Here is a 21289-nt window from a genome sequence, read left to right on the forward strand (position 1 = left end):
TATTTTGCCCCTCCCCTGCAGCCATTAGTTGTCATTCACGTACTTTTAAGAAGTTTTCCTTAAGCTATGTACACGTAGCGGAGCCTAAACGTGATCATGACCCTTTGCACCACTCCCAGACACATAACCTCGGCGCGCCCTAACTCTCGTCATCTAACCCAATATTATTGCCTAAGGCTATAGTTCTACCTTGTGCAAAACCCCAGCTTCCAATTAGCCACTATCAGTATGATGATTTTTACAGTCAATTCTTCTTTTTTTTCTTTTTTTGTTTTGTTTTGTTTTGTTTTGTTTGCGGTACACGGGCCTCTCTCACTGTGGTGGCCTCTCCCGTTGTGGAGCACAGGCTCTGGACGCGCAGGCTCAGCGGCCATGGCTCACGGGCCCAGCTGCTCCGCGGCACGTGGTATCCTCCCGGACCAGGGCACGAACCCGCAGGGGACTCTCAACCACTGCGCCACCAGGGAAGCCTTACAGTCAATTCTTATATTGATTTCCTAACACATTCTCCACTTTCTGTGCCGGTTGCTGTTCCTTACATGTCAGTTTTTCTTTCTGAACATGGTTTTCTTCTTCTTGAAGTGCATCCTTTCTTAGTTCTTTCAGTGAGGGCCTAAGGGTGGCAGACACTCTTTTAACTGAAAATGCCTACTCTTTACCCTTGCCTTTGAATGATGGTTTAGCTGGATACAGAATACGTGTTTAATGGTTATTTTCCTCAGCACCTGGAAAACGTTATGGGTCTGTTGCCAAAGCCCACTTCCTACGTGCCACCTATGAGCCACGTGAGCATCTTAGTGGAGTTTAGGGTAAGGAAGAGTGTAATTAAACCGGGCCTTCTAGTGCTGGCTAACATACCTCACCTGGGCTGTGAACAGGAGTATTTTCCCACCCCTCGGAAAGGGCTAAACAAGCGAACGCTGGAGGAAGATCTGCAGAGATTTACCAGGGCTTAGATGGCTCCACGCCAGGCTTCCGAGTCTGCAGCCAGTGACCCCACTGGCACCTCCTTAGCGCTCTGTGCTGCTTCCGGGATGGTGCAGGGTGTCTGGTTTGGCATTTCATTGCTTGGTCTGGACGTGGCGTGTGTTCAGGGGAGGCTCCCTGTGCAGGCCGAGTAGACTGACTGGCCTCTGCGCCCAGGGGTCGGCACAGGTCTGAAGGCCCCTTCCTTACAAATGGACACTCACCCCCGCAAATCCGTCTCTGCCCACAGATCATGAAGGAGGTGCGGCGCGCGCTCTGCAACGCGGCCACGGACGACAGCAAACTGCTGCTGCTTAGCGCCGTGGGCAGCGTGTTCTGCAGTGGCCTGGATTACTCCTACCTAATTGGCCGGTTGTCCAGTGACCGGAGGAAGGAGAGCACCCGGATTGCAGAGGCCATCAGGTGAGCCCTGCTCATGTTCAAACACTTGGGGACCTGCCTCGGGCTGCCACGTTTACCACTGAAAAATACAGGCTGCTCAGGGACTTCCCTGGCGGTCCAGTGGTTAAGACTCCACGCTTCCATGGCTGGGGGCACGGGTTCCATCCCTAGTTGGGGAACTAAGATCCCACATGCTGCGTGGTGCAGCCAAAGAAATTAATAATAAAATAAAATACAGACTGCTCAGTTAAATTGGAATTTCAAACAATGAAGCATTTTCTAAAGCATAGGTGTATCCCAACCCATGCAGTACATGGGATATACATGTACTAAAAAAATTATTTGATGTTTATCTGAAATTCAGATTTTAACTGGGCATCCAGTGTTTTCCTGCCAAAATTAGGGATGCTTCTACACTCTAGGTTATATCCCACTTTATTCTTTGGATCAAAAAGAGATTTTATTTCTTCATATTAAGCCCAGTGTCTGGTAATGCCCAAGTATTATACACACTACTCCCACCCTCTGCCTGATGGTGAAATCTTTGTTTTTCTGGGGGTCCCTGCCTCCTGGAGCTGACATGGCTCAGCCCTGGGGAGAAGGATGGATGTGGGGAGCTGTGTATATGCAGATCCAATGGGGTGGGAAGTGTTTCCCCCACTGTCTTACTGCCTTTGGGACAAAAAGTGGGATCCTCGGGGTGACATCCAATCCCAAAGATCAGTATCTCCTCTGGGACACTGAAGGGTAGTTATTTCCCCTTTCTTTATGCATTTGTCAAAAGCAAGTGATCGTGATTTCCAGCAAGGGTGTCACGGGTCCTCCATCCTGGGAAGGGCACGTACGCCCACTGCTGCATCTCATGTGGTCCTCAGACAAGCCACGGTTCAGTGATGCCTCCTGGTCCCTTGAAAAGGAGCAGTTACTCTGCGTGGAGTCGTGGAGCCTCCGGCCGCATGTTAGGGATTTTCTGTGGCCTCCAGTCTCACTGGGCTCTGGCAGCATCTCCCGGAAGCTGATTCCCACAGGCAAGGGAGGCTTCCAGGCGATGCAGAGCCTCCAAGAGGTGACACAGGGACGCCTGCACACGTGGGGTTCCGAGTCCCTCTTTAGGGGGAAGCATCCCCTAGAATCTCTGCTCTAAAACCCCTGTGCACTTCCCGTGGCAGAATTCTTGCTGGAAGAGACGTGGGCTACCTGAAGGCAGTTATGAGAAAAGGCGGCGTGGTTTCAGGCTGCTCTCGGGCTGCCCACGTGCAGATAGCCCAGCCATGTACACGGTGGTTTGTTCTTTGCTCCACTCGGCTGTGTCCTTTCACAGGCACCTTGTCACATAGTGAGGGGACCAGCAGGGTCCCCCATAAATGTCCCTCCTCATTTATGGGACTGTCAGAGATGGGGCGCCTACCTCTGTGGCCTGAGCAAAGTCGTGGCTGTAGCCTTCACCTGGTTTACGAGTTTCACTGGTGGCATTAGCTGCAGTCCCAAACTGGAGGAGATGCTGAACGCAGGACCTCATCTCTGGAGAAACGCAGCCAGTGGAGCTCAGACAGTTGCCATCTCCTCAAGAAGGAGAGTTTCTCTTAGGCAGAGCAAAGGGAAAGGCGGCAGAGGAAGCGGAGTTTCCTAGTTCGTGGGCTGGCAGGGACCCAGGGAGATGGAGTGGGGGTGTCCCCTGGGCCACCAGTTCTCAGCCCAGTGAGCTTTTCCAAAACCCAGCTGCTCAGCTGTCCCTCCAGGAGCTTCTGAGTTAATGTGTGTGATGTGGGGGTTTTAAAGTTCCCTCGGTGTTTCTAATATGAAGACAGGGTTGAGAACCCCCGCCCCGTACCAACCAAGAGGCTTCTGCACCTTGACTGAGCGCACCAGAAGTTTCAGGAACACAGTGCAGAGAAGCCTTCCCCAAAGACTGTTCTGTAGCTTTCCAGAGCAGCATCGTGAGCGAGGGGCTCTGTCAATAAATGAGTTCTGTCCCCAGTCCTGCGGATTTTCCAGGCACGTTAACGTATTTACTGTCTGAGCAGTCTCTTGTGAAAGAACTTCGTTCACAATCTGGCATGGCTGAGACATATTTTGGCCACAGGACCTTATCACCTGCGGGCATCCCTTGCAATTCTCCCGGCACACACACGCTGTCGGCTGGGCCACGCAGCCATAATACCCCCAGCGGTGCTCCCTTCCCATCCTCAAAGTTTCGTAAAGAAAACATGCGTGCACATGGCCCGGGAAGCTGCGTTCCCTCTGCAGATGTTCGCTGAATGGACTGGCAGATGTGGGAAGAGCTCAGATGACTCATTCCGAAGACGCCTCTATCCAGGATCCAAGCAAAGCTGTCCGCCCAATCCTGGATGAGAGGCTGCCCTCACCTGAACTCCTCACAGGGGATGTGGTGGCCTGCTGGCGGGCTGCTGGGACAAAGAGGAATCAGATAACTTGTGTGCAATACTTGACCCGTGCCTGGCCCAGAATGAGTACTTAGAATAAGTGTAAAGAATTATTTTCATTGTTACCCGTGTTACTTCCAGCCGCAAGTTCTAGCTAAGCCTGGGTCTGACTATGGAGTGGGCTTCCGGGGGCGGTCCAGGATGGTTGTCACCGTGTGTACCTGGTGCTCACAGGCCCCGTCCCGGCTGCCTTGGCTCTGAACTTTGGCAGTGGGAGGGCTGCACTGTACGGCTCTGGTTAAAGGGACTGGATAACGGGGTCACAGTTGCCAAGTGCTCCAGGTGAAATCCAGACATCCCCGTGTGCAGAATTTTGCTGAGTCTCCTTCAGGCCAGGTGAGCAGATTACAGACCACTGAGAATGGAGTGAAAGCTGTGTCCACCCTCCGTAGCCGATGCGCCGACCGTGATAACAGTGGCCTGTGTGCCAGGCAGTGTGCTGGTGCCTCTGGTGGACCATCACATTTAATTCTTGTGGACACCCCCACTGGCTTTCCCATTTTCCAGGAAGCAAAATGAGGCTCCAGAGACTGGGTAACTTGTCCGAGGTCTCCCCACTAGTGAGGGGCAGTGTTGAGACTTGACCCCAAGTCTTTCAGACCCCGAAGTTCCTGCTCCTTCTGCCACATCAGCCTGGGAGGGAGAAGCGAGGGCTGGTGTCAGCCTGAGGGACTCTGACGCGGGGGGATGACGGCCAGCCACCTCCCCAGCGCAGCCCCGCCACGCAGACCAGCATCAGCTATCTGAGCGGCAGTGTCTGTAATGCAATATCCTGTGTGTTGTCTGGCTCCCACATCCGGCGGGCCCTCGCGATAGCGATCTACCGCTTGAGGTGAGAGGAAAAGGATGGGGAGAGTGGTCTGTGCATCACATTTTTATATCAAGGAAATGAATTCATGAGGCTGCTGGACTGAAACAGGGGAGCTTGGGGGTGGAGGGTCGGAGCTGAGCACACCTGGGCCCCTTAGCCCTCCTCGGGCGTCCTTGGTGCCTCTGCACAGAGCTCAGGTTGGAAACAATAGCATGAAAGTCTCTGGGTCTGGAACGGGAAGCTTCTGGAAAGTCATGAGGGCCCGGGTGAATTCTGGAAGAACTGTCGTGTGGATGGTGAAGCAGAGCAAATAGGAGCATCGGAGGGGCCCACATAAGGGCCTCGGCAGGGAGGCGCCTTTATAGGGATGGACCCTCTGCATTGAGAATGTTCAGCAGAGGCCATGATGCGTCCTCGGGAGGCTGTGGAGGGGATTCTGCACAAGTGGAAGATTGGACTCCATACCTCTTTTTTTTTTTTAACATCTTTATTGGAGTATAATTGCTTTACAATGGTGTGTTAGTTTCTGCTTTATAACAAAGTGAATCAGTTATACATATACATATGTTCCCATATCTCCTCCCTCTTTCATCTCCCTCCCACCCTCCCTATCCCACCCCTCCAGGCGGTCACAAAGCACCGAGCCGATATCCCTGTGCTATGCGGCTGCTTCCCACTAGCTATCTATTTTACGTTTGGTAGTGTATATATGTCCATGCCTCTCTCTCACTTTGTCACAGCTTACCCTTCCCCCTCCCCGTGTCCTCAAGTCCATTCTCTAGTAGGTCTGTGTCTTTATTCCTGTCTTACCCCTAGGTTCTTCATGACATTTTTTTTCCTTAGATTCCATATATATGTGTTAGCATACAGTATTTGTCTCTCTCTTTCTGACTTACTTCACTCTGTATGACAGACTCTAGGTCCATCCACCTCACTACAAATAACTCAGTTTCGTTTCTTTTTATGGCTGAGTAATATTCCATTGTATATATGTGCCACATCTTCTGTATCCATTCATCCATTGATGGACACTTAGGTTGTTTCCATCTCCTGGCTATTGTAAATAGAGCTGCAATGAACATTTTGGTATATGACTCTTTTTGAATTATGGTTTTCTCAGGGTATATGCCCAGTAGTGGGATTGCTGGGTCATATGGTAGTTCTATTTGTAGTTTTTTAAGGAACCTCCATACTGTTCTCTATAGTGGCTGTACCAATTCACATTCCCACCAGCAGTGAAAGAGTGTTCCCTTTTCTCCACACCCTCTCCAGCATTTATTGTTTCTAGACTTTTTGATGATGGCTCTTCAGACCTGTGTGAGATGACATCTCATTGTAGTTTTGATTTGCATTTCTCTAATGATTAATGATGTTGAGCATTCTTTCATGTGTTTGTTGGCAGTCTGTATATCTTCTTTGGAGAAATGTCTATTTAGGTCTTCTGCCCATTTTTGGATTGGGTTGTTTGTTTTTTTGTTATTGAGCTGCATGAGCTGCTTGTAAATTTTGGAGATTAATCCTTTGTCAGTTGCTTCATTTGCAAATATTTTCTCCCATTCTGAGGGTTGTCTTTTGTTTGTTGTCTTGTTTATGGTTTCCTTTGCTGTGCAAAAGCTTTGAAGTTTCATTAGATCCCATTTGTTTATTTTTGTTTTTCCATTTCTCTAGGAAGTGGGTCAAAAAGGATCTTGCTGTGATTTATGTCATAGAGCGTTCTGCCTATGTTTTCCTCTAAGAGTTTGATAGTTTCTGGCCTTACATTTAGGTCTTTAATCCATTTTGAGCTTATTTTTGTGTATGGTGTTAGGGAGTGTTCTAATCTCATACTTTTACATGTAGCTGTCCAGTTTTCCCAGCACCACTTATTGAAGAGGCTGTCCTTTCTCCACTGTACATTCCTGCCTCCTTTATCAAAGATAAGGTGACCATATGTGCTTGGGTTTATCTCTGGGCTTTCTATCCTGTTGCATTGATCTATCTTTCTGTTTTTGTGTCAGTACCATCCTGTCTTGATTCCTGTAGCTTTGTAGTATAGTCTGAAGCCAGGGAGCCTGATTCCTCCAGCTCCATTTTTTGTTCTCAAGATTTCTTTGGCTGTTCAGGGTCTTTTCATACACATTGTGAAAGTTTTTGTTGTATTTCTGTGAAAAATGCCAGTGGTAGTTTGATAGGGATTGCATTGAATGTGTAGATTGCTTTGGGTAGTAGAGTCATTTTCACAATGTTGATTCTTCCAATCCAAGAACATGGTATATCTCTCCATCTATTTGTATCATCTTTAATTTCTTTCATCAGTGTCGTATAATTTTCTGCATACACATCTTTTGTCTCCTTAGGTAGGTTTATTCCTAGATATTTTATTCTTTTTGTTGCAGTGGTAAATGGGAGTGTTTCTTGATTTCACTTTCAGATTTTTCATCATTAGTGTATAGGAATGCCAGAGATTTCTGTGCATTAATTTTGTATTCTGCTACTTTACCAAATTCATTGATTAGCTCTAGTAGTTTTCTGGTAGCATCTTTAGGATTCTCTATGTATAGTATCATGTCATCTGCAAACAGTGACAGCTTTACTTCTTTTCCGATTTGGATTCCTTTTATTTCCTTTTCTTCTCTGATTGCTGTGGCTAACACTTCCAAAACTATGTTGAATAAGAGTGGTGAGAGTGGGCAACCTTGTCTTGTTCCTGATCTTAGTGGAAATGCTTTCAGTTTTTCACCATTGAGGACGATGTTGGCTGTGGGTTTGTCATATGGCTCCATGCCTCTTAAAGTCCTTCCCAACTCTGAGATCCAAGATCCTGGAATCATATGAGGGGATTTAGGAGTAGAACATCTGTTAAAAATACCCAAACCCTGTGGTTCCAAGGACCCTACAAGGAAGCCCCACATCTCCTGCAGACTCCAAATTGCATTTGGTAAAAAGCACTTGTTAAAACCAGTGACTGAAGCCATGGAGTTAGAAAGTCAAGCCAGGAAATGGGCCACTGGAAAACCAGGACTCAGAAGGCCGTGGTGCCAGGTCTCCCTCTGGGTAGCAGTATCCTTCCGGGATCAGCCACAGTGGGGCAGCAGTGACTGAGATACCTCACAGAGAATCTACTCACAGAATCACACGGATGTCAGGAAATCTGACGTCTCAAGCCTGGACGTGTACTTTCATGACAACGTGTAGGTCCTAAGATACCCCCTACCCCAGTGGAGTATTAAGCAGTCTTCTCACAGTTCAATCTGATCCCAGCATATCACCGTGATACCCACATCTTTCGATAAGAATTCGGGGGGAATAGTATCAACTGAGAAGGGATAAATCAGCTCGACATTTGTATTAGTTAAGTATTAGCTGCTGTAACAAATGAACCCCAAATGTATGTAACAGCTCAGCTGTGATAGAAATTTACTTCACATATATGTGAACCTAGAACAGAAGTTGCTGATCAGCCCATGACTGTCCTCCAAGTGGTGACTCAGGAACTCAAACTCCTTCCATCTTGCGGCTCAACAAAGGTCTTCCAAGACTGCCAAGCTTGTCAAGATGAGAGGGCTTGGGGGGCTGTGTGGTGGGAGGTTTCCTTGCATCAGGCCCGGAAGTGTGTACTTGGTTTCCACTCACATCCCATCGGCCAGCACTTGTTTACTGGGCCACAGCCAACTGCAAGGGAGCCTGGGGACCGTGTTCCAGTTGCAGCCTCAGGAAGAAGAGGGAAGGGAAACCAGGTCTGGTGAATAGCTCGTGCATCACCGCTACACATCTGCAGTCTTTGCTCTCATTCTGGGAGATTGTTTACTGAGTGCTGATTCCAGTATGCATGGAGACCAAGCAGTGCCCAAGGCAGACCTGTGAGTTTCCTTCAGGAACTAAAGGGGGAGGAGAATTCAAGTAAGCAAGCAAATAATTAGGATAATTGCAAATTGTGATAGTGGTGTTTTCCAAGAACTCTCAGAAGGCCGGTGCAGCTCCTGCACAGTGAACAGGGGTGAGAGAGACGGGAGATAAGTCTGGAGAGGTAAGCAGAGGCAGACCAAGGTCATGGTCAGGAGTTTGGATTTTATTCTTGTGAGTTCTTGTTAGTTTCCGATCTTCCACCTGAGAATAATGAGGGACGCAAGCTTTGCTAGACATCCTGGATCTTTCCTCTGTGTCCACATGAATGTTAAAATTTTATAGACCCTAATACAGCAACTAAGGGAAAGGTGAAAAGTGTTCTAAGGCAAGGAAGTAGAGGTTTATTGTAGGCGTCTCTGTTTAATATTAAAGATGCACCCTGTAACCTTGCTCAATGCAGAAGGGCAGGGAGATAGCATATCACCTAATTCGTAGGCATGGTGCCAGATGCCTCACACCTCCAGGGGAGCCCAGCGTCCTTCCCCAGTTTTGGTCAAAGCCACCCAAATATAGAGACCCTTGTCAGCATTCTGAATCCACCCCGGGTGAGTCTGGCATGTCTTTAGGTAACTCAGAATCAGACAATCCTAGGACTTGAAAGCATTCTTAAATGTCATCAATCCCCACCTGTGCCTACCATCTGACGCTTGAATGCCCTCTGCAGCATCACCCATGGTGACCATTAGACCAAACTTGGAGCACCTCGAATAATAAGAGGTTCATCCTCTCAAAGCCACCAATTCCACCCTCGCCAGTGCCCTTAGAATGTTCCTTCTCTCCTTGAGTTCACGTACCCTTCCTTGTAACACCCTCCTTTTGGTTCTGTTCAGAACCTTAACATTCAAGCGATCTTCCTTAAGGATATTTACACCTTGTCAATATCTAGGGGGTGGAAGGACAGGGTAGCCTGGTGCAGTGCTGGGACAACGGGCATGACCTGGGGCCCTCTGGGCAAACCGTGATCACCCCATGAGTTTCCCTCTGAAAATCTGGTACCACCCACTAAGTGCCACGCCTGTGCCCGCAGCTCTGCGGCTCGGTGTCTGGGAGAATGAGACCCTGCTGAGCACCCACTTCCCTCACGATCTGTGGGTGCTTCCCAGCACCTGGGGAAGCTTATTTCCACCTCGACAGAATCAAGGGTGTCCGTGGGTCTCGGCAGGCCTGCTCACTGGCTAAAGGGGGGGTCTTCTCTCTTCCCCAGGGACTTTGTGAAGGCCTTTATCCAGTTTAAGAAGCCCATCGTGGTGGCGATCAACGGGCCTGCGCTGGGCCTGGGAGCCTCCATCCTGCCCCTTTGCGACATCGTGTGGGCCAGCGAGAAGGCCTGGTTTCAGACCCCCTACGCCACCATCCGTCTCACGCCCGCCGGCTGTTCCTCCTATACCTTCCCCCAGATCCTGGGTGTCGCACTGGTAAGCCTCCTCTCTGCGGCGGGTCCTTCCCTGCGACCCATGGGTTTTGGGTCCCACAGCACCCCTCCTCTGTCCTGGGTTTAGGATACAGCCCTTCATGTGGGTCGAGTCCCGGGGGTGCTCCTGGCCTGTGGAATCTGGGGGTCGTCTCAGCTTCCTCTGCCTTCCCAGAGTTGCCGCCAGCCGGTGTCTATGCAGCAGGCCCAGCAGGTGGATTGCAAGGCCATTCAGACTCGGGAGCTGGGGCTACTTTCTGCGGCTTTACCATCTCAGCAGTGGTAGGAAGACGGGGCAGCCAGAGAGCCCCGGAAGCAGGCGCTTTTCCCTTTTGATCTCGGCCCCTGTGCTCTGCCCGATTCCTTCGTGGTCACAGAAATGTTAACCTTGTACAGCCTTATCGCTTTCTTTCATTTCGATCATTTCTGAAACTCCAAGAATGTTGCTGATTGAGACGTGTTCTCCCCAACTGCGTCCTGGTGGGCTCCTTCTACTGGGTTCCTTCCTCGCATTCCTCCTTCCTGAGACGGTGTTTCTGAATACGTTCAGTGACACGTATTTGTCTTCAAACGTCCAGCCGAATGCATCCACAGGCTTATTACCGACCGGACAAATTTTGCTCCTCGGGCGTGAAAGATTGTCTCTTGGGTCATCATGACCCTCCAGTGACAACCAGAACAAAAGGGGAGGCACGTGCACAGATCCAGAGGCTGGGAGAGCTTGACATTTCAACATCCATCTGAGAGCGGCTAAGCCTGCAGGGCTGGGAAGGGAGGGACAGGGGAGGCAGGTGGACGGCAGTCAGGGAAGGGATTGGGTTGTCTGCTGTGTGAAGGCGGTGGGGGAGGGACCGTGACCATCTTGCCCTAATTATCAGCGGGAGAGTCATTTGTTGGTGTCAGTGGGTGACTGCGCTGGGCTCTGTCTGTGCCCGGGACCTTTCCCACGTTGCTTTTCCCAGACCATGTACAACAGCTGCACACTTCAAAGTCAGGGGAAGTTCTCTGGGGGGTGGGGCGCAGAGGACACGGCAGGACGCAGGAGGTGTTTCTGCCCTTCGTACCTGGGCACTGCCTATGCACAGCCCCGGGTCACTGGGAGGGGTGCGCCTCTCTGCGTTGGGATTATGGTCTTACTCGGGACCTTTCTGGCTGCCGGTGATGGAAACACTTTAACTGGCTTAAAGAGGGGAAGAAAGGAATTTAACGGTTGCTGTAACTGGCAGGTCCAGCAGTAGAGCCCCCTTTGGGGGTGTCACGCCCAGGAATCCCAGCGCCAGCAGGGCTCTTGTTCTCCATCCCTGCTGTCTTGGCAGCCCGTCCCTCTCCACAGCAGCGGGTGGCCCTGGGCTCTGTGACTTAAGCCACCAGAGAGGGAGGAAGTGTCTTCCCCATCCTCTCCAGCTTGGAGACCTCACAGACAGCTTTAATATCTCGGGTGGCTCATCTGCTCATCCCCGAATCAGTCACCGAGGAAGGGGTATCAGCTGTGAACTGTTCCCAGCCCACACACATCTCCTCCTGCAGCCCTGCCACCAGACGGGGGCGGGGGGGGGGGGAAGTGGGTACTGCAGGCGGAGCCCCTGCAGGGACATGGCTTCTTAGGGGAATTCAGTGAAAGCTGTGGGCCCTCTGCAGAAAGACGCATGTAGACACAGGCGTGTGCAAGCAGCCCCCAGAGCATCTTTGGCCCCCAGTTAAGGATGCTGCCTCTGGGAGCCGGGACAGTTGCGCACAGCAGGCGGGCTCGCGAGCAGGCTTGGAGGCGTGCCAGCTCTCAGCCTTCTCCTGCCTTTGCTTTCTCAGGCCAACGAGATGCTCTTCTGCGGGCGGAAGCTCACCGCCCAGGAGGCATGCAGCAGAGGCCTGGTGTCACAGGTCTTCTGGCCAACCACGTTCAGCCAGGAGGTCATGCTGCGGGTCAAGGAGATGGCCTCCTGCAGCGCGGTGGTGAGTTCCCGAGTCTCTGTGCCCTGTCCTTGCAGTAGACCCATTTCACAGGTGAGGGCAACGAGGCCGGAAGGGAGTGACCGACTTGCCAAAGGTCACGCAGGGAGTACGTGATTTAACAGATGCCGCATCTCGGTGCTGAGAGCTTAAATCCAGAGGGAGGTGGTCAGCACTGTTAGATATTCCCCATCAGCTCTAGTGTGAAAACCTCACAGAAGAGATTTATACCCTGGGGTAGAAGGGCTGCCTTTAAAGAAAGTCCTGAACATGCACGAAAATACAAATCATCTATGGTTTTCAAAGAAATGAGGAGCAAAGACGAATAAGGACAGAGGGTGTGAAGCCAGTTGAGAGATGAGAAAAAGTGGTTTCCGCTGTCCTGGTACCTCATCTCTCCTGCCTGTCCAGTGCTTGGCACATGTAACCGGTTCGACTCTGAAGACGCCTTGAAAAACAGATAAATAACACCTCCGCGGAGACACCGGGTTTGAATTGTGTCGATTTTATCTCGTCAAAGTCTCTCTGAGCGCTGTATGGAAATACCCTGTTGCAGGTGGAGAAAGGGCCGAGTGGGGAACGAGGAAGGTGCTTTGGGAGCAGCAGGCCCGGACGCTCTCTGTGCTTCAGCGTCACAGGGGTGCTGGGCTGGGTTGTGGGGCTGACCCGTGAGCACCCCTCTCCTTCTCCCTGTCTACCCCGAGCCTGCACCCAGCTGCCACTCCCCTCTTGATACGCCTCATCAGCCTTTACTGGGCACACACTGTGTGTCAGCTCTGCCCCCCGGAAGCCTGTTGGTCCCAGTGACGGTGGCAGGGTGGGGAGGGTACAGCCTTGTTGGGCCAAGCACTTTGCTGATCCCTTTATGTGAATTCTCTTCTAATCTTCCTGATGATTCTGGTGACCAACTCGTCCCACTTTGCCTGAGACTCTCCTGGTTTCAGCACCAAAAATCTCGAGTCCCAGGAAACCCCGTGAGCCTGGGCAAACGGGGATGATTGGTGACATAGGGGCAGCTGCACAGAGAGGTGGGTGGAAGTTCTCAGCGGAGCAAATGGTGTGAGTGAGGCCGCAAGAGTCCAAAACCCTGCGTGGAGTCTAGGCAGCGGCTCCTGGTGGTGTGAGCAGGTGCAGGGGCTAGCTGAGGGATGATAAGACTGAAAAGGCAGGGAGGAGAAAGGCCCCAAGGCTCCACTGAGGAGTTTGGTCTCTGGGCAGTGGAGGTGCTCAGATGAAACCGGCTTTTGAAGAAATACTGCAAGGAAACCTCTCCCACCCACAGGTATGAATTCAGGAGCTTTGGGGTGATTCACCTGAGATGGGAATCTACCCCACGACCCCAGGAGAGCAATTCTTGGAAGGAAAGAGGCACCCTTGGTCTGCCAGCCCTTTCTTACCACCCATTCGCCTCCAGCCCAAGATGAGGGAGATCACTGCCCCTTTCCAGCCTGCTTGAGCAAGGGAGCTCTTGTCTTGCTTTTTTCTGTTGGAAAGCGCTTTGTGAGACTGAGGACCAGAGCCTCCAGGTCCACAGAGGGTGGTGGAGGCCAGCGGAAGGATGCTCGGACGCCCGGCTTCCGGCTATGCCCCTGCCAGACCGAGGCAGTGTGGAGCCTGCAGAATCAGCCAGGCGTTGGCAGGGCACACCCATCAGGCGGCCCGGGGCACCTTCACTTCCTGCCCTCACATCTTTCATCTGTAACGCGGAGATGGCTACCTAGTTGCGCAGTTAACTTGAGGAAGAAATAAAAGAATGCAGAAGTGCCTATCGTAGAGCCGATCGGCTAACAGTGGTGGTAGTGGCATTTTTATTCTAATCACTATACTTGCTACCACTGTTCTTACTCATGATTATGGTTATTATTACTATTATTACCGTGATTGCTACCATATTACTAATATTAGCCATTATCACTACTATAATACTGTAGTATTATTACGACCACTGGCATTACTGTTATTGTTGCTATAATACTATGGTGTTGTTACCATTATTACTACCACTAACATTACTGTTACCGCTATAATACTATAGCGTTACTATTGTTCCCACTATTATTGCTCATTGCTACAGATACTGCAATTGTTATTACTATTACAATGATTGCTACTTTTATTACTACTTTTATTACTACTACTCTTAACTACTAAGCCTGACCAACGGGCATTGCTGTCAGGGTGGGTCCCACGGATACTTTGACAACCATTAGTTCATTTCATTATCTTACTCTGTGATCCCAGCCATTCTTAAGTTAGGTAGCATGGGGAGGTGAAAGCAGTATTTCCCAAACTTTTTCATGACATCCATAGAAAGTGACTCTGAGTATATGTCAGTGTCACTCCTGCAGTTGAGGTTAATGCGGGTCCCACTCAGCCATCCCAAGGTCTGAGGGCTCAACGTCTCAGCATGCCTGCAGTCCATTCCTGGCCGTTGCCAAGGGCAGAGGCCTGGGAAGCCCCGGACCAGAGGAGGCAACCTCCTCTGGCTTTGGACATGAGGAGGTTAAGTACATCCTTCTGGAGCAGAGTCCCTGGCGCCAGGCTAATGAGGCTTGTGTGTTTCCCTCCAGGTGCTGGAGGAGTCGAAATGCCTCGTCCGGAGCTTCCTGAAGTCGGTGCTTGAAGATGTGAACGAGAAAGAATGCCTCATGCTCAAACAGCTCTGGGGTTCCTCCAAAGGCCTGGATTCCCTGTTCAGCTACCTGCAGGACAAAATTTATGAAGTCTGAGGGCCCAGTGCTCAAGGGCAGGTGACTTCCAGCTCTGTCCTGTGTTTCAGAAATCAGAGCACAGTGTATTCCCGGCCAAGGAGTCTGTCAAGGTGTCTCGCTATACCTAGGGTCGTGTCCATCTCCTCGTGTCCTTTGGTTGCTCCTCATTGGTTTGGTTTTGTGTAACGATGGGAAACGCAGCATACTTGGCCTCCCCTGTGTCCCCACCCCAACTGGCTGGAGAGCTATCGAGGGCTGTATCTTCCCAGTCCTCTGCCAGGTGCCCTTGTCCTCTCCCCACTTGCTGAAATGCACCATCCTGGTCCAGGAAGGGGAAGACCCATTTCCCCATCCTCTGACTCAGGCTGTGTCTACACAGTGCCTCTGATTTGGAAACTTGGCTGCCATGGCTCTGTCTGGTTAAGTACAGATCCAGTGACAGGGGACGACCAACCTTAGGGAATCTCTAGACCCATGAGCAGAACGACTGTGTAGATCCAGCCTCAGTCTCCTCTCTGATGCACATCTGCGTGACTTCTAGGGCTTGGTCTTAAAACCCAACTGAGTGATTTACAAACCCAGATATTGTACATTTAGGAGCATTTTGTTAAATATATATTTTTAAAACAATGTAAGTGGAAATTCTGATAATTTATGTGTATTATATGTAAAGCTAGTTTTGCAAACACATAACTACTAGGAAAATGTTTTTTTTTTCACCCGACTTATTTAATTTATTTATTTTTGTTTATATATTATGATATCTGTTGTTCACACAGATATTATTTTCACACTGCCCTGGACCAAATCCCATACAAGGTTCACGCCATTTGGTACATTCTAGCAGTGAACCGCGTAGAAATAAAATTCAGAGAGATGAAAACGGGATTTCTGTGAATAAAAGGAATAGCTCTGCCCCAGATTTCCTGCGTGTGAAACAGTTCTATGACAAGTGAATACTTGCCCTTGGGAGAAATCATGGAAGAGTTTTCTCTTCACTCTGCTCCCTTTAAGGAGATAAATGGGGCTTCCCGCCTGAATGGTCCAGTAATGGAGCAGTAACCAGGGATGAGGCCTCCTGTCCCAGGGCGCATGGGCCGCAGGGGGGCTCCAGCATTTGTATTCAGACCATCAGCCCAAAGTCCCTGGATCAGCTGTGGCGAAGGAGGGGTTCTGGTTTGGGGTGTTGGTTTTGGTTGGAGAGGAGAACGTAGACATCAGAGTTCAAGCAGAGAAGTGACAGGACCATGTTCTGTATGAGGGTCAAGCGCCAGAGAAAGTTAGGTTCCCAGAGTGGCGGGATTTTTCCATTTCCATCACAATCCCCCCGCCAGGTGTCCTCAAGGACCTCTGCTCACCCGTCTCCTCCTAGTACCCTCTGTTAGTCACCAGCCCCTCTTGACCCTTCCGCAGAGAAAGTTGAGCAGTGAGAGTTAGGCACAGCTGGGGGAGGGGAGGCCAGCTGAGGGGAGGGAGGGTCATTGTTACAGTTCTCTCTCCCTTTCTGGTCCTCTTCCCTCCCCTGAAGGCAGCTGGATGCACTAGACTGGGCAGGTGGAGAGGACTCATGGCCCTGAGCTTTGTGTTTCGGAGAACAGGTGGACTGTCTATAGCAGAACTAGAGACATAGGCCTTTAAACAGTGAAGCTGAGTTTACCTGGATTCTCCGTCCTCCAGATGGTCTTGGTTCCCTCTGTTGAAAGCCTCTCTCCTTCTGAGTTTCCCCATGACTTCTCGAGGCTCAGGGAAGAGGACATGTCTCACTTTCTTCTCGCTTCGGCTGGGGGGCAGCCACCCTGGCTGAATCCAGCCAGAGGAAGATGGGGCTGATGTGTTACCCTCCCCTTGCTCCATGGGGGTTTCTGTAGGAACTGCAGACCTAGACGATGGGGAGTTTCTACAGGGAAACACCTGCTTTTGCCCAAATACCTGTTGTCACATCTCAATTTGGGTTTGTCTTTTCCTTTGAGACCAAAGGCCCTAGACGACCTCACCCTTGACAGATAACTTCTCAACCATCACTAAGTCATCTAAAGAAAGAGCACTTCGTTTTCTTTTTACCTTCTAGGGGCAGCCACGTTCAACGTCTCTAGAAGCAGTGTTAGGATTCTCGTTGGAATGGAAGAGGATGTTTGGAAATTCCTTTTGCTCAGTGCCCATCTTTGTTCCCTGCTGAAAAAACCAGAAGTGTTTTAGCTTTGAACTAAAACATAGCTTTGGATCATCAAATCTAAACTTCTAAACACCTCAAGGATCTCTGATGATGAGGTAGGAATGTGAAACCATCACTAAGATGGAATGCCTGGTGTTAACCTGTAGGTTTCGTGTATAACAGGAGGTGTTTTACAAGACAGTCTGTGTTTCGGTTGTTTCCATACAGTCAGTTCTAGAAGGATGTTCCACAAATTGGGCAAAACTCAGTTACATCTGTTTGCTACAGGGTAGACCAAACCACTGAATTTTTCACTTTCTGGTTAGTTGTTTTGATAATGTATAGATGAGATCCAGGAAACTTCCAGCTGATTGACCTGGGTTGGAATTTGCCAGACCTGTTGTTGTGTCAGGGTTTAACCTCATAGCTCTCTTGAGACAAGGCCCACTTTTTGTCTTCTACCCCAGGACCTTCTCTCCACCCATAGGATCCTTTCTCCTTTCTCTCTACTCTGCTTTGCCCCCTCCCCACCCAGGCGGTCACATCCCAGAGCCTGGGCAGGTTCTTGGAGGAATCATGCTTGGTCTTGGTAGCCCCATCCCAGAATTACCTTTGGGGTTGGAAGGAGAGCTGTGGTGGGAAGATGAGGATACTTCTTTAGTCAAGCAGCCTTCTGGACAATCCACTCCTTGCCATCCTGTTAGCCATGCGTTAGAACTCTCCTCTCCTCCAACCCCTGGCGATTAGCATCCAGCATCTTGCAGTGGAACATTTATGTTAACAGCCTTGTTCCAGGAGGACTTTTTGGAGAACTTTGCTAAGATGATCAGAGTTCCTCACCGTTTGGAAGCCTCAGCCTAAGGTAGATATACCCATATGTCCCTTCCTGCTTTGAGATAATGTCTGTGGGTGAAAACCATCAAAAGTGACCCTCTTGGAATGAAAGTGGATAACTCTGAGAAAGTAGTAGAGAATTGATTTTAAATGTTATTCTTGTTTGGTATAAAGTAAACTAGGAAATGTTCTCTCTGAAGCATGAAAATATGTTTTTCCCATATGAAGTTTAGTATGAGGATGGAAAAATGATAATCACAGTAGACTTCGATCAGTGCAACTGTATCTCCAGATATCCACATTTAAAAGATAGCCTTGATTGGATGCTGAATTGCATTTCCCATTATTAATTGTTGGTTTAAAAAATTTTGTAAACTTTTTTTAATTTGAAATTTAGTCACATTCATGTAATTTTCCAATCTAGTTTCTGTGGAAATTTTTTTAACAAAGAGAAACAGATAGAAACATCTTCAGATCTTCCTAAGTGAATATTTAAAATGCAGAACTGCTTCTCTTCTGTGTTTCTGTATTCAGATACTTAGATCTGTTGTATATATTAGTTTAGACATCCTCACTAATATACACAGTATTTAAGACTCTAAATGAGATTTCTTAAGTATTTTATTTTATTCTCTGTAAATGGTTTTGTATAATCTTTAAAAATCTACACTTTGCCTTTGTAGATATTTAACGGAAACCATTTGGGGGTTGTCTTGCATGTATATTTTTGTTGTAGATAAGTGTTGCTTAGTTATTTCTGCAAATTTTGGTTGAAATGCTTACAGACTTTAATACAATATATATTTTCAGAATATAAACTTTTATATTTCTGTGGTAAGTTAGGATATGCGTTTTAGGCAATCTTTTCCATTAATATCACTTGTTCTTTCAAAAAAATAGCATTCTGGTTTGGTGCCAATGGTTTTTTTTGTTTTCCATTAGAATCTAGTGTTCTTAAATTGTAAGAGAGCCGGTTAATTTTCCTTTTCTCAAAGTAAGTGAGTTTGAAGTAGAATTTGAAAATGTATTGAATTTGTGAATAAGCCTTACCATTAGGATCAGTAGATTTTCCAACCTTTGCAACTACATATGTAGTTGAAGATCTCCCCATAAATTCTCACTGTGTGCCAGTTGATGGGGTTTGTGAACAGAGCCTTAAGCTTGTTGCAAAAAAAAAAAAAAAGGTAATACGGGTTGTTTCTTCCAAGTAGCGTAAGCCACGTGGATGGACTGTGCAGTCTGTACGCCATGGCTAATCTAATCCGGAGAGTTTGGTTGAGTTGATGGCGGCAGGGCCCAGACAGACACCTTGGTGACTGTCTTTGGCCACGGACAGGTGTTCTGGAGCCACCTTCGTGCTAGTCACATGGTGTAGATGTGGTCACAGGGAGGGCTACTGGTCCATCATTTGTTCTGAACCAATGGCATTTTCTGCTCCTGACCTTGGTGGTTGACTCCAGGCTCCTTGCAGGTGACCTGGACATGTCCAGTCTGGCTGTGGTCAGCACTCCTTGAGAGACGTTAACAAAGTTTACATGTGAGTCTTACTGTGCAGACAATCTGAAGTCGCTTTCAGTTACATCATCCGCATTCCCACATGTCCTGAGTGTCTTATCAGTGAACTAGGTGCGTTAAGCCATACTGAACCTGAGTTTAGCAGGGCACAGGCAAACTAGATGCACGACGTACACATCAGCTGAGCCAGTCTACCCGGGGCTGTTTGAATGGCGTGTAAGTCACGGAGCTCACTGGCAGTGTGTCCACTGTGTCTGATAAAAACCAACTAAACTTTGGAACTTAAATTTCTTTTTTTTAAAATTATGATTCTTTTCAGTTGGCCCTGCTTACCTACTGGTTCTCCTTACCAAGGCTTTAAAGATGATCTTGAGACCAGGGCCATAGAATAGCTAAAGTCAAGTTATTTGGTTCTTCTCAAATAAGTGTTCATAAAGTCAACTTATCTTCCATTAGGTTGGAGATTTGCTACAAATATTTGCAGTGTGTGCGTCAATCAGAGAAACTGACATCTAGTTTTCAGCTTCAGCTCTGGCATCTCTGTGGGTTGACCACGCCTCATTGGCCCAACACCTGGCCTCACGCTGGTGCTCCTTAAGGCGACTCTGGGAAGTTTGGAGGGTGTGGAGTTTTCCATCTAGTACTTAATGTGTCCCTGTGCCGTTCGTCCCAGCTTGAAGTCATTTGCTGATGTCCATGCTGACAGGATTGTGAAAATATTGCCTTTCATAAAACCAAGGACCAAAGAATTCCATTATTCCAGCAGAGTACGAGTTTCATAGATTGTGGGCACATCTAGGCAGAGACGTACATGCTTTATGGCACAGAGAATCTGCTCCCATCCACCGACCTCATGCTCCCCCTGGCTGGCCCTACAGAAGGATTTGTCGTCACCTTGAGAAGGCTCTGAGAGATGAGCTTCTCGGATTGAAATGCAGTGTCTCAGGTTGGTGTTTCTGCTGTGTAGTCCCAGCCTTTATCCATACCGGTACCATAAGGAGTGGGGGGGGCTGGCATTCTTCAGGTTATCTGAGCAGTGTGGACTGCTCCATCTGAATAGAAACCTCCAGCGTGAGTTCTTCAGATGTGTCTACACTGAGCACTGAGATCCTGCAGTTGCTAGATTTCCACCTCCTTTTTGTTCTCCATCAACCCATTCCACTTCCTGTTTAGCCCGAGAAGAATCTTCTTCACTTCTCACGCTAGGTGATGCTCCATCTTCATCCATGTTGAAATCATTCATCCATTAACCGGTTGAGAAATGATTGATACTGAAGAAGTGGGATTCTAGTGGTAAGGCTTATTACCAAACCTCTGATAATTGAAGCAGGCTACCAAAAAAGTATCCAGCCTACCCTGGGAGTGTTCAGATTTGATCCTGGATATAGCACACACACCAAAATCCAAGGAGACCTTTGCAAATTAGGCTACTCATTTTCTTTCACCGGGTTATCATGGGAGAGTCTTTAACTAGTTCTGAATATCTGTAAGTATGAGTAATTCATAGACTGATAAAGCAGGTACAGCTGCCCCTTTCTCACCATGCTGTAAATATTCCCTGAGACTGGGTGCAGTACGGAGGGATAATAATCTTCTGATTTATCAAATGCTGACTGTCTAGAGCAAATTGTACACTCTCTTTGTGAATGGTCCTGTAACGTGTATGAACACATTTCTGGGTGCCTTAGAAGTTGTATTTTTCATGTGTGCTAATATGCAGTATTTATACATTGTGAGAAGCTGCTTTGAATAAAAAGGTTGAAACTCCGTCTGCGTTTGCTTGTGTTCTCCCTTTGTTAGCCTGCACATAAGGTTCACAAACAGGTTCTGTGGTTTCTGAACAGAGAAGTTTCTGGGGCCTCCAGGGGGTTGCGACATCTGAGGCTTCTAAGTTGTGTCTGGTTTCCTGGGGAGCAGAGATGCCCTCACCCACGTCGGCCTTGAGGCTTCGAGTTATTCAGGCTGGTGTTGATGGGGAGGGCACTGGTACTGTTTTTCAGAAGGTTGATAGGCTCATTCACCCCTTCCCTGGTATACCTGGAATGTTTCTTTGCATAGGGACCCGTCCTCACTCGAGATAAGCCTCCACAGAGCTTGGTTTTGTACAATCCCAGTGGCCGCACGTGGCTAACGACCGTATTTGTCACTGAGGAATTATGCAGAATCCTTTCTCGTTGCCTCGGTCATCACAATGTGGCTCTTAGGAAAGAC

General features: G+C 48.7%; 1 protein-coding gene across 2 annotated transcripts in view; it reads left to right on the forward strand.

The window, feature by feature from the left end:
- The window catches only part of CDYL2 (chromodomain Y like 2), a 188799-nt gene extending 167954 nt beyond the window's left edge, over window positions 1-20845 (forward strand). Inside the window, exons 4-8 of one of the 2 annotated variants that reach the window (XM_033406429.2) lie at window positions 1217-1389; window positions 9713-9923; window positions 11726-11869; window positions 14437-14616; window positions 16646-20845. In XM_033406429.2, coding sequence (XP_033262320.1) covers window positions 1217-1389; window positions 9713-9923; window positions 11726-11869; window positions 14437-14595 — 687 coding nt within the window. In that variant the 3' untranslated portion in view covers window positions 14596-14616; window positions 16646-20845. Of the gene's footprint in view, window positions 1-1216; window positions 1390-9712; window positions 9924-11725; window positions 11870-14436 lie in introns of both variants that reach the window. The other variant, XM_004280119.3, reaches the window with a different exon arrangement.
- The last annotated feature ends 444 nt before the right edge of the window (window positions 20846-21289 follow it).

Source organism: Orcinus orca, chromosome 20, assembly GCF_937001465.1.
Source record: "Orcinus orca chromosome 20, mOrcOrc1.1, whole genome shotgun sequence".
In the NCBI taxonomy this organism is placed as follows: Eukaryota; Metazoa; Chordata; class Mammalia; order Artiodactyla; family Delphinidae; genus Orcinus; species Orcinus orca.